The sequence below is a fragment of the Castor canadensis genome, chromosome 3 (genome assembly GCF_047511655.1).
Source record: "Castor canadensis chromosome 3, mCasCan1.hap1v2, whole genome shotgun sequence".
Lineage (NCBI taxonomy): Eukaryota > Metazoa > Chordata > Mammalia > Rodentia > Castoridae > Castor > Castor canadensis.
In genome coordinates, this window is record NC_133388.1 from 171,653,222 (window position 1) to 171,667,364 (window position 14,143).

Genomic DNA, 14,143 nt, shown 5'->3' on the forward strand with positions numbered 1-14,143 from the left:
AGAAATAAGTTAAAAGGAAGGATTTTTTTGGCTCACAGTTTCATAAGTTAAAGTCGATGACTGCTTTCTCCATTGAAATAGGCCTGTTATGAGGGAAAACATCACTGTAGCAGGAATGCATAGCAGATCAAAACTGCTCACTTTGTGATGGCTAGGAGGCAAAGTGGAGGAACAGGAAGAGACCAGGACCAAGACAAACCCTTCAAGTCATGACTCCTGTGACCATTTCCTACAGTCAGTCCCTACCTTCCACAGTTCCATTACAACTCAATAGTCTACTCCATTGATTGAAATATTGATTAGGTCAGAGCCCTCACAACTGAATCATTTCTAGAAACAAACTCACAAGTACACTCAGAGTTGCACTATACTGATCTCCTAGGCATCTCTTAATCAAATACACCCATCAGAGCTAATCAGCACAAGCACTCTCAATACATTAAGTTTCTGCATGAGATTACCTTTGCATTCTGGCTGCCTTCCAGTCCAACTGCCGTTGGCTAAACATGTTCTTTCTTCTGAGCCATGAAGAATGTAACCAGTATCACAAGCAAAGCGCACAGTACTTTTAGTTCTGAAATCACTGTCCTGTCTTGAACCATGACCAGGAGTTCCTGGATCCCCACATGTACCGGTAGCATCACCTATAAAGCAATAAAGCTCAAGTTCATTTATTTCAACAAACATTTGTTAAATTCATGATCTATACCAATAATCTAGCATGCATTTATCTTTGTTCACACTGTTTTAACATAAATTGACTGAGAACAAATATAATTCATATTTCCTATTTGATCCTAGTTCATAAGAAAAAAAAGCATAAATAAAAAGGAAAATATTTGCAGAATATGGTTATAGACACTTCATTAATATTTCCAATACCTAGTTAATAACCAGCTAATAGAAAACTTATAACTGACATTATTACTTAAAACTGGCATTGAAAATATTTCCTTTCTAGGTGATTTCTCAAATGTTCTAAATATTTGGAATCATATATACCTCATTTTCTTGTGATGTATATTAATAACACAAAAATTTAAGACCAAACTTCACATTTAAATACCTATGTACATTTTTTTGCAATTCAGTAGCAATTTGCTAATGGCTGGGGGAGGGTTGTATGTATAATCAGTCATCTGAGAATGAATTTACTATGAGTTACTCAAAGGAAAGACATAAATTTTTAGGAAAATTATTTTTAAAGTCTCATTAAACTGATAGACTTTCAAATATGTAGATTAAATTTGAAATCCCAAGCAGTCACTTCAAAGAGATTAATCAGTATTCATAGGAGTTGGAGACTAAACAGTAATTTACAAGTTTCACCTCAAAAGAAAAAACAATAAAAACAACTACTAATTGGTTATTGGAATGATCTCTACAAAATAAAATAACACACAAATAATGAACAATATATAAATAAAAAGAAAATGCAGAAAATTAAGCACCATATTTAGTTAGTGTGTAAAAGTAAGTAGTATCCACTAGGGAACAATCTTAGATCTAAAACTTAAATATTTTTGAAGAAATATCTTCAAAACATCTTAGAAAACATTTATCAAGCATGCTGCCAACAGATTATTAATTTAAGATAGCTTTAACATTTATTCATCTAAAGATAACTATTGGGTTATAAGGACTCAGAGTTGTATGCTAGCTATTAATAATTTATAAATTTAGGATAAATAAGTATCTTTTATAGGTCTCAATAGTTTAGTTCAATTTAAAACACTTAAGACTTTATGTTTACATTATGTAGTGAAACAATTACTTAGAAAATTAGAAGTGAGAAGTGACAGAAAATCACGTTTGTAGTGGATGTTGATGAGTACACCTGTATTCCCAGCTACTTAGGAAGCAAAGGCAGGATAGGAGTTTGAGGCCAACTTTAGGCAAGTTAGTGAGTTGCTATCTCAAAAACAAAGTGAAAACAAAAAAAGCTAAGCCCAAGTGGTAGAGTACTTGTCCATCAAGTGTTTATGGCTCTGAGTTCAATACACAGTACCACAAAAAGGAAGGAAAGAAGGAGAAAAAAGGATAAAAAGAATTGATATAACATTACATTGCCTTTTGAGAAACAATGTATTTGATATCTACTAAAAAAGAATAACTACTTTCTCTTGAGCAGTTTCACCATTGTCATGAATAAGAGTGCTTCACACATGGTAGCATTATAAAATCCCATAATTTATTACATTAGACACAACAGAGTTCAAAATGTACACGGGTAATTTACCATCTCAAATATCAATGTTTATTTTCCTCTGAATTTACATTACCTTAGACGTATTCCAGTAAGTATATAATTAATGTTTTAGCTTTTCTCATGAGATTTTAAAAGAGAATCTGTTATGTCTTTACCTGAACAATGAGGCTGTGATCCACTCCAATGGCCATTTAACTGGCAAGTCCGTGATGACTGGCCTAAAAGGGAGCGCTTTCCTGTGCAGGAATAGTGAACAGTAGATCCAAAAGTATACTTCTCGCCAGACAGTACTGCATTAGGAGGAACGCCAGGGTGTCCACAGTCAATCACTACAATACATAATTTTTGAATATAAAATTTTTTTATATCTCCTATCGAACATCCTGAGCCAACTCAGTTATAAATGGAATTTGCAGTTGTAGGGCTATTGAGTCAACCCATTTAACCTGAAGGTGAGTTTTATAGGAACATATGAGATAAAACTGTAATTATAATAAGTCTGTATGTGGCATGGTGAGGGACTGCCCATATGCATATGTGCATAGGTACGTATGCACCTGAACACGGGTATACCGGGTACAAAGAGGAGAGAGAGATAGGGTGACCAAATAAGAACATAGGAAATAAATTGGAATTCAAAGTGAGGCCAAACAGAAGTTAAAAGGGAAGAACTGTGAAAGTGAGGAAGATGGAATGAAGATAAATCTGTGCTTCACAATCTAAGTTAAGAGTGTAGAATCATTCTATTCTAGGTATGTTATACAAAGAAGATATTTAGTGGCTTGCCATCTAATGTGCTGCTAAGCACAGCAGAATCACAAGGCAAAAAATTGTAGGATAATTTTATAAGCTAGAGATAGCTTGGGAAATTAATATGTGCTTTTTGTTAATTGTATTTAGAAAAATATATCATGCCATGTATTTCTAGGGTATCAAACTGCTCAGAAGAAGACATACACTTAATAGAACTATTAAGTGTTCATTAAACTCCAGGGGGAATGTTGTAGGAGATGGAAAGGAAAAGTCTATGAGAAGCAAGGAAACCTGAGGTCTGCATGCCCTACAAAATGATTTTTACCTTTCAGGATATAGCTGCACAAGACCAACTAAGAAAATTCTTCAAATTAGGTAAGTCTACTAATAGAAGTTAAATGATACTTAATCAGCAGGCCAATGCACTGAATTATTTACAGAGACAAATTTTGTGCACATGGTAAAAACTTTTGTTTTTTGTTAGTACATGCATGTTGTCACAAAATTTCGTAAAAATCCAACTCATGGATATAAAGAAATGCCCTAAATAAAATATGATCATAAAATAATTTTGTAATTTTGTGTGACAAAAATTACTTGTGCAATGATTTCTTGAGACACTAATCCCTCACTCGTTTTTCTCTTCTCAATCATGTTCAAACTTCACCACCGAATCTTTCAATTTGAGACCTGTCAATTGACTGAAACCCAAGAATTCACACTCAGTTCTGTCTTCACAAAATTTTGATTTCAGTTATTTTTCTCCCTAAACATGTGAATTGTATATATTTCGGCTTTAATTTATTTTATTTACATTCTAAACTCCTAATAAACATGTAACAAAATGCTCTCATTCAGTACTCACTGCCTTGAAATGTGTGTATTGACATTTTTACATTTAACATTTGTCTGCATAGCATAAATATTTAAGGTCGACAAGTTTTAAGTAGCACATTTATATCAAATGAAATTTAAAATATTAACTCAAAATAAAAGTATAGTTGCCTCCTAAGGAATAGTAATATCAGAGGGCATGAAAGATACTTGCTTTTCATATTTTGTCTATTCTATCAAAGTTCAAAATCAAATAATGATAAATATATAATATGTCAAGATATATTTGATATATTGTAAGAACTTTGTAAATGCCACAATATAACCTCACCCAGCACAATAATAGAAAAAATAAATAAAAAGAAAAACAGAAAGATGATATTTGTGGATTGAATTGCAGGATATGTGGAAGTATAGTTTCAAATCAATTAAATCAATATGCTTCCCTCTGAAGTATAGCTCTAACTGTTTCATAAACACAATAAACATCCATATGCACCTATAGCATTTTCTCAAGGAACAATTCACATTATCTACTTACTGATACATTCTGGTAAAGGTTTATCCCATTGTCCATTTGGTTGACATATCAAAACTGAAGATCCAAATAAAAAATATCCAGGATTGCAGTCATAGAATACCACAGTGCCATAGGTGAAATTTCCATGTTCTATTTTGCTTTCCCTTTTGGAATTAGCTGGAATTCCAGGGTCAGAGCAGTTGACCACTAAACAAATAACAAATTTTAAAAGATATTTTTGGAATAACATACATAGATTTCTATTGAAAACTTAAAAAATTAGTTTCAGAGGTAAGTTTAATCACATAAATGAAAGATTCCAGAGATAAGAGTAATACATGCACAATCTAGATAACTGAAATCTGTGTGGTTGAAAATACAGATAAAAGGGGAAAATGGCAATTTTTTTAACTTTAGTGACTCTATAAGAATATACTGAATATAGACATATACTGAATGTAGACTTAATGAATCATATCCATTAAGTTATTGTCAGTCATAGAACAAAACATATAGCATAGTGATAATTTTTGACATTATGAATTCTATCACATTTCCTTGCAAAATGAGTATTTGCTAAAGAACTCTTTAGTCTGGTTCTATACAGAAAATAAATAAGTCTTTATGCAAATATCACAGTTTTCTCAAAGACACAAAGAAATGAATGAATGTTAAATTCCATTAACTATGAAACAAACTGCAGATTAAAATGATCTTAAGTCCATTTTACATGAACTCATTAATATATACAAGATAATAAAGCGAAGCAGAAATAAAGCCTTGCAGTTTGACTTTTAAAAATAAAAGTTAACAATGTAAGAAAAAAAGAAAGTATTGATAATGAAGTTAACATCAAAATTAAGGGCTTTATTTATTATTTAAAACTTTCTACTGTGCTGCCCAAGATGTTTCAGTTGTGCCATCTATGCTTACACAGACATATTATCACCAGCCCCAAACAGGAATACAGCAGACTTTACCTCTGCACACAGGTGGAGGATGACTCCACTGTCTGTTTGCTTGACATTGTGCCTTGGTCGGCCCTTGCATAAGATACCCAATATTGCAAGAGAATGTTACTACATCATTAAAGTTGAACCCATTTCCACTTGTTCTTCCATAAATTGGACTACCAGGATGACCGCAGCTTACAGCTAATGTCATTGGGGAGTGACAAGGACAAAGAAAGAATATTTAGTAACCAACTATCACATGACAATTATTACTTAATCACTTCAAATAAAGTAGAAATACCACTTTATAAGTGGATATGTATTTAAAGTACTTTTACTAATGCAAAAAAACAAAATTGAGTGATATAATGGAAACAGTATATTAGTTAACAGGAATATATTAGTAAATAGTGAATTAATTTAAATTGAAATAATTTTATCTAAGTGGTAGATAGATGTTTCAAGTTTCATGGTACTTATTTCATTCTCCCCCTACATTTTGGGTTTTTGTTTGTTTGTTTTTTAGGGAATGAAACTGAAATTCAAAGAAATTCAGGGACTGATTAAAGTTCCTTTCACTAGCTAATAGCAGTAAGCAAGGAACTAAACTGAAGCAGCTTTTGGTTAAATTTCAGGACTAAAGGTACTTGATTTTTTATTTAATTGTGAAATAGCTCTTTTGATACTGAGACAATCAATTTTTACAAATAATAGATTGATAAGCAGAAGCACTCATGAAAAGTAAGTTAATGTCACCAAGTAATGTGGACAATAGAAAATGATGCATGAGACAACACTAGAATTCTCATTAATATTTTGAAATACCAATGTTAACATTCTCCAAACTAATCAATCTTACTGGTTTATTTCCTTCACCATTGATATTTGATAAATTAAAACAATTTTGCTTGGAATAATATTCTCAGATGAATTATTTAGATGCTTTGGATGTTATGATCCTACTATAAATTTTGTGTAGTGCTAGCTTTCCCCAAATGCTTTATTTCTATGAACTATTTTATTGTATCACATCACCCTATTAATCAGAGTGACATCAGTAACAGTGCTTCATAATTGGGCACAATGAAAGACCACAGTTTGTCTTAGTACTTTCAAAATGACCCAAGAGCAATTATTTTTCAACTACACTGATAATGTCAACCTACTTATTTGGAAATTTAACTGCATCTTATTCTTGCTTAAAATTATCAGTAAAGAAATTAATTTTACCCTGATGGCAAATTCTCATTTATAGTCTCAATTACTCAACAAGAAAAACAATGGCATTAATTGGCTGTGTGTGAAGATAAATGAAAAGTAAAATATTGAGGACAGACTCAAGCAGAATATTGTTGTCTCTTAGACATCAGATAATCAGTGGTGTGTACATGAGTGTGTGTGTTTGTGTGAGTGTCTGTCATGTCTTAGAAAAATGATTTTAATCATTAACTATATGTCCTATTATCCTATTATCAGAATATACAAAAATATTTTCCATGAAATTAGGTTTCCAACTAATAAATTTCTCATGATTGGATAAAAATTTGACAATGATAGGATTTGTAAATGTGAGTTCAATTAGTAATAGATTAAGTAAAATACTTCCTGTGGATTCATATTAAAAAAAACATATCATTTCTCTGAAGTATCAAAATCTTCATCTATTATTCTAATATGTGATACTTAAAACATATTTGCAGAATTTATTGTATTTATTAAATAAGAATTCTAATGTAAATGTATTTGGGGATGGACATTTTAGGAGAAAAAAGGATGACTGATTATAACGTTCAAAATTGGGTAAACTGTGATCTGAAAAATTTTGTATTTCTGAGAATAAGTAGAGCAATAAAATAATTCTAATTAAATTCTAATTCTAATTAAATATGTTATATTATCTTTATTCAGTTATCCATTTATTTATGTATAATAGCAGTCCTGATAAATATACAATGCACCCAAGCCAGAAGGCCTCACTGTCCTGCTCAATAGAAAAACAGATTCCATGGGAGTGTTCTTTTCCTAATATTCTCACTGCCAGAGAGAGTACAGACAAGTAAATTGATTGGTGGACTCCACTCATTCTCCAGTAATCTGGCTGCAGAGAGTGCCAGGAGAGTGATGGAATCTCCTTGGGGACAAAGAATCCATGGGAGTGAAGTTGTCAAACACAGGAGGTTTCCAGAAAGTCCTTATTGGTAAAAGCAAAAGCAAAGCAAAGCTCTACACCTCATTGTGTTTCACAACTGGTAGTCTGACTTGGATTGTAACACATGTGTACACGTAAGCAGTGCTAGGACTATTTTTGTATAGCTATGCTTAACTAGCAAAAACTCTTTGTCTTTCTTATTATGCTTGTGTCTTTTCTTCAACAAAATTAGTGATAAGGGCAGAACAGGATCTGCCTGGAAGTGGGGGGAGGGGAGGAGAGGGTGCAGAAGGGGGGCAGGGGGGAGAAATGACCCAAACAATGTATGCACATGTGAATAATGAACAATTGAAAAAATAAAATGTTTAGTGTAACAAAAAAAAGAGTAGTATTTGAAAACAGACCTTTTTTTTTTCACATAGGAATTCGTATCTAAATTACCTTAAAAGATCATATGGATATTTGTTGAAATTTCAAGAACTTTCATTGAAATAATTCTAAAAGTGCATGCAATTATGCAGTTTTGTATAATTTAAAAGCAATGGAAATATTCCTTTAAATATTTTTTAAACATTTCACCTAACCATTGATAGCAAGATATAGCTACATTAATTACACATATGTAATTTTGATGCATGTAAGAATATTATGGATTTTGAAGTTAAAGGGGCCATAATGATAAACACTTTTAACTATTTACTTCTTTTATGAAGGAATTAGTGTCCAGAGGCAGTAAATGAATTGCATTAGCTCACATAATTAGCAGTGGAACTAAAATGAGAACAATGGTTTTTCATGTCATGTCTGATGATTTTTTCCCCGTGAATTATATTTTATCAAGGTATAATTCAATGTGATATCTATAGCATCCTAATCATTAGAAAGCATTTATTAGAAGAGTTTTCTACTATAAAAATCTTTGTTGTATCATACCACTAGAATGTTAATATTGTTGAATACCAGCATCACAAAATTGAAATCCTTATAATTAAAATGTGTGGGTAAAATAACTTCTATATATAAATATTCATTTATAAATATTATTCAGTAAGTACAAAGGAGACAAATTTAATTTTAATCTCTTTTAGAAAGAATAGCATGTGATAATTTATGATTCTATTCTGTGTCATTTCTTCTTTTCTTTTCTTTTTTTTGAATGAGGGTTTTGCTATCCAGCCCAGGCTGGCCTCAAATTCACTGTCCTCGTGACTCTGCATCAAGTACTAGGATGCAGTCACATAGAACTATGCCCATTTTTTTGTCTTTGTAAGAAAATACAAACAGAAATTTGAGAATTTTCTTCCTACTGGATGGTTTTTATATGCTCCCAAACACACACCACTTTAAAGACATGTTCCACAGCAGTATAAAAGGACAGAAAATAGAATTTTAGTTTATATATAACATGTAAATGAAATTACTATTCTTGCTTACATAAATATGGCCAAAATTATTGGTCATTCTGTGAGACCACCATTTTAAAATTTCTTTTGTCATGCTTACTTACGCACACAAGATGGGAGCTGGCCAGACCAATTGTGATCTTGTTGACATATTCTCACTGAAGAACCAATCAATCGAAAACCAGGATTGCACTGATAGACAACTGTGTCTCTGTATCCATAATTTTCTCCAATGACTTGGCCATTCACAATGAGTTCTGGAATTCCACAGTGACCCGCTGAAATGAATCAAAAGTATAATTAAGGATCTTTCTTATATATTTATAGTTTTACTAAGCCTTTGAAATTATCTTAGAAGTATCTCACAAATAATTCACACATAATTATGTGGCATGAAAGTATTTAAAAGACATTCAGCACAACACCAATTATTTGACAATGAAAGGAAAATATACTTCTAATGTCATGCATCTCAAAGAAAATATATAATATTTCAGTATATATAAATGAAAATATATATAAAAATTTAAGGAATGCAATAATGGTTAGCAAAAAATTATGTTTAAGTGTTCTTAATAGAAAGAAGAAAGATATATAATAAATGGCCTAAAGTTTCCTATTTATAAGAGGAAAGAGAGGAACAAAATACAGAAGATAAAATAAAGATACACTAAGTAGACAGAAGAGAATATTTACGAAAAGTCCAAAAATTGAAAATAAATTAAAAAAAGGTAAATAATAGAGAACCTTAAGGCAAAAAATATTTCTTTTAACATAGCACCAAAATCATTAAACTCTTAATGAACCTTCTCACACAAAAAGGACAATGAACCAAAACCGAATTACCAGTTACAGGAAGGAATGGAAAGAGATTACTATAAATCCTACAGAAACTAAAAGGATAAGGGAGTGTTAAGAGTAGCTCTATGACAATATATTTTAGCAGTTTAGAAGAAAAGGACAAATTCCTTGAAAATTATAACAATAAAACTAACATAAAAGTAGATAAAGTAGAAAAATATGAATAGTTCTTTATTCAGGTATTTGAATTATTAAACAGAAACAACCCCCCCATAAAACACTGATTAATTCAAATATTTAAGGATGAAAAAAATATTTCTGGCAACTTCAATAATTTAAGGAAGAAAACCATCAATTTTAAAAAAACACTTAGAAAATAGAAGAGAAAAAAAATCATTTCCTAACTTGTTTTATGAGCAACGAAAGCACCAACAGTAAGTCATGAAAAAGGCTAGTGTCCTTCATGAATAGAAATAAAAATTTTCTTAACAAAATTTTAGAAAATCAATCCATCCACATTCATAAATGACAATTCATCTTATCTGAGGTTTATCCACAAATGAAAAGTTTGTTTATGATAGAAAATCAACCACTATAATCTATCATTTTAACAGAGTAAAGGAGAAAAAATATTAAAATAGAGGCAAAAAAGTACTTGCAAAGTTTAGTACCACTTCATGATAAAAAATAAAAACAGTAAATTAGAAATATAAGGAAACTTTCTCAGTATGACGAGACTATTTTTAAAAATCAAGTTAATATATTTGTCAGCAATTTTTTGTGGTATTTGAGGTTTGGACTCGGGGCCTCATGCTTACTAGGCAGATGCTTTCTCAAGCCAATCCTCCAGCCTTATTAGTAAAATACTTAATGCTTTCCTAGTGATATGAAAAAAGACAAGGATGTCTCCTCTCAGCAAGTCTATTCAACACTGTTCTTTTAGCCCAATCCATCACAGCAAATTAATAAAAAAGGAAAGAAAAGGGTGCAATGTTGGTAAACAAAAGGATAAAATTATCTGTATTGAAATAACTTGTAGGTAGAAAATCCTAACTTTTAAAAATCTTAAAACTAGTAAATGAATTTAGGAAGGTTGCAAGACACTAAAGATATATTTTAAATAGGTGTTTTTTGTACTATCAGGAAATAAGAAAATGTAATTAAAATAAGTGATTTTATTTATAATAGTGAAAAATCCTGGGCAATAAGTTTAGCAATAACCACGTGATCTCTGTATGCACTAAATATGATACTGTTATTTCAGAAACTTAAAAAATATAAAGAATGGTACAAATGAGCATAGATCAGATGACTCAATATTATTCCATGCCATATCTCCCCAAATTGATCTATAGATTCAATGCAACCCTGAGCATAAGCATATACTCAATTTTTTTAGTTTTATTAACTCTAATATGAAATATAGGGGACTTAAATACATGATTTTAAGTGTTATTATGAAATGTTTTTAAAAAAATCTAGTGTCAGACATTCTTCTGGAAAAACCATTTCCTACTATACAATAATCCAACAACTAATTAAAGATAAATCACATTATGTAAAGATTTACAGTTATAAAGCTTCTAAAAAAAAAAATGACAGAAAATCTTTGTGACTTAGGGCTGAGCAAACATTTTCTAAGCATTAAGCAGAAATCAATAACCAGAAAGGAAAACAAACAAAAAAGACAGACGTTACAAAAGTTGAAAACTCATGCTTATCAAAAGATATTGTTGCCAGGTGCCAGTGGCTCACACCTGTAACTCTAGCTACTCAGGAAGCAGAGATCAGGAGGTTCATGGGTCAAAGCCACTGTTAAACATGAATGCACAAGTCATGGGCTGGGGTGAATATACTTATAAAATACTTGATGAAGGCCTTACAAGGAGAATTTTAACACATGTAACTAGAATGCAGCAACTATATTCCTATAAATTTACTTAAAAGACAGCAGTCTTTCAAAACCTTGTATAAGAATTTTCCTTACTGCTTTATTCATAGTAGCCCCAGACTGGAATCAAACCATATATCTCTCAATGGATTGGTAATATTTATACAATGAAACACTACTTTTCAATAAAAAGGGAATTTACTACTGATACATAAAAAGTGAATGAATTTCAAAAACATAGGCTGAATGAAAGAAGCTAGACGCAAACAAGTGTTGCCTAATTCCACTTAATATGAAGTTGTAGAAAAAAAAGGCAAATATAGCCAAAAGAAGAACTAGAATTCATAGTGAAAATTCATCTCAATATAAAGTACTGTGCAAAATTAAAAGGAAAATTTATAAATAGCCAACAAGTCCACAAAATGGTGTTAAAAATCAAAAATACAAATTCAGCTCTCATGCTGGAGAAAATGTGAAAGAACACAACCTGCTGCAGGTACTCCATTCCTTAGTATCCAAGAGAAATGAATGCATAGCATGCAGACAGACTTTTACAGGGATGTCCATAGCAATTTTATTTGTAAAAGCCCCAAACCTTACAGTGGCCAGGTGTTCATCAACAGGAAAACAGCTCAAGTATGGAATATTCAAAAAATGGTGTTCGATTCAGCAATACCAAAGAAAATATTGCAAATGCACAGAAAACCATGGATGAAAGAGAACTGAAGAAGCTTCACCCAAAATGGTACGTGAAAAACAAATATGTGGGGGAAAATTATTTCTCAGATTAAGGGGAAAGAGAATTACAGATTATGCAGCATCATTGGAAATTTTGTGGAATAATTGTAAAATTCTGTATCATTATATTGGAATAGTTACACAGAAGTGCATATTTGTCAAAACTCATCGAACAATGCATTTATGATATATGTGTTTCACTGCATATAAATTTTATCAACATTCTACATGTTGATGATATATCTTCTATAATGAAGTACATTATCTTCATAGACTGAAGGCAATGTTTGTGGATAAATATTCCTGCTATGCCCTGTCTTTCTAGAGAGCATAGTAAGATTCTAAATAGCTGAATAAGACCACACACTGTTTCCATAGCTTAGCTATTGTGAATAATGCTGCAATAAGCATGGATGTGCAGGTGCTTTTCTTGTAACCTGACTTACATTGTTTGAGTATATCCCTAGGAGTGGAACTGCTGGATCATATGGCAGCTTTATTTTTAGTTTTTTGAGGAGCCTCCATACTGTTTTCCATAGTGGTTCTACTAATTTACATTCCTACCAGCAATGTATGAGGGTTTTTTTTCTCTTCACATCCTTGTCAACATTTATTGTTGTTTGTGTTCTTCTGTGTTCTTCATGCATTCTTCACAATAGCTAAGCCATGGAAACAGCCAGGATGGCACACAACAGATGAATGGATAAAGAAAATCCATTTATATACAATGGAATTTTATTCAGCCACAAAGAAAAATGAAATTTTATCATTTGCAAGGAAATGGATGGAACTAGAGAACAACATCTTTAGTGAAGTTAGCCAGGTGCAGAAGTCCAAAAGTCACGTTTTCTCTCATATGTGGAACATAGACTTAATACAAATACAGCAACACTATGAAAAACAGGTCACACTAAGGGAGGTCACAATTGAGAAGGGGAGGTGAAAGAAAGAAGTTAAGACGTGCAGTAATTTTATTGGACGCAGGTCACACACTAAGGGGAGGACACACAAGGGAGAAACGGAAAGGAAAGTAAACCTAAAACTTGAATGTGGCTGATGTGCTCCCTGTTGAGGAGCAAATAAAGTAATCTAAAATTGACAGAGGCCACTATGGGAAAAAGACCAGGAAGTAGCAAAGAGGTCTGGTAGAAATGAACCAATGTGGGTTGCAATATAAAAGTGCATGGAAGCAAATACTAGGAATCTCTCTGTATAGCTGTCTTTATCCCAAACTAGCAAAAATAATATGTCTTTCTTATTATCTCTTATGCTTTCTCTTTAACAAAATTGGATAAGAAGGAAGAACAGACTCTGCCTGGAAGCAGGGGAATGGGGGTTGGAGGGGTGGAACAAACAATGTATACACATGTAAGTAAATGTAGAAACAATAAAATAAAAGGAGAAAAAAGAAAAAGAAAAAAAAGAAGGAAGTTAAGAAGGTGAACACGATTGATATACTCTCCATACAAAAATGAACATAGAACTTGTAAACCATTTGAAACTACCATAAGAAAGGAACTAAGGTAGAAAGAAAAAAAATAAAGATGAACCAAATTGGGCTGTAATATTGATCAATCTATCTATCTATCATCTATCTATCTATCCACATTGCAAGGAAGGGCCACAAGGAAACTACTCTTGTAGCTATCTTAAACAATCAAACATAATTTTTTCTTATACAAAATCAGAAAACCGGAGGGCAAAACAGGTCCTGCCTGGGGGAAATGGTGAAAGAGGGTGAATATGGTGCAATATTGTGTACACATATATGTAAACAGAAAAATGATATCTGCCAAAACTATTCAAGGAGTGGAGGGAGAGGTAATGGAAAACTGTGGAGGGGGTGAATTCAATTGCAATGTATTTGATAGATTGTAAGAACTTTTGTAAAT

General features: G+C 31.8%; 1 protein-coding gene across 6 annotated transcripts in view; it reads right to left on the reverse strand.

Annotated features, from left to right (window-relative positions):
* Csmd3 (CUB and Sushi multiple domains 3) overlaps positions 1-14,143 on the reverse strand; it is a 1,205,819-nt gene that overhangs the window by 67,252 nt on the left and 1,124,424 nt on the right. For all 6 annotated transcript variants that reach the window (XM_074069090.1, XM_074069089.1, XM_074069088.1 and 3 more), the window contains 5 exons: positions 8,926-9,099; positions 5,297-5,470; positions 4,338-4,523; positions 2,365-2,538; positions 462-644 (listed from right to left, as the gene is read on the reverse strand). In XM_074069090.1, coding sequence (XP_073925191.1) covers positions 462-644; positions 2,365-2,538; positions 4,338-4,523; positions 5,297-5,470; positions 8,926-9,099 — 891 coding nt within the window. The remainder of the gene's footprint in view (positions 1-461; positions 645-2,364; positions 2,539-4,337; positions 4,524-5,296; positions 5,471-8,925; positions 9,100-14,143) is intronic.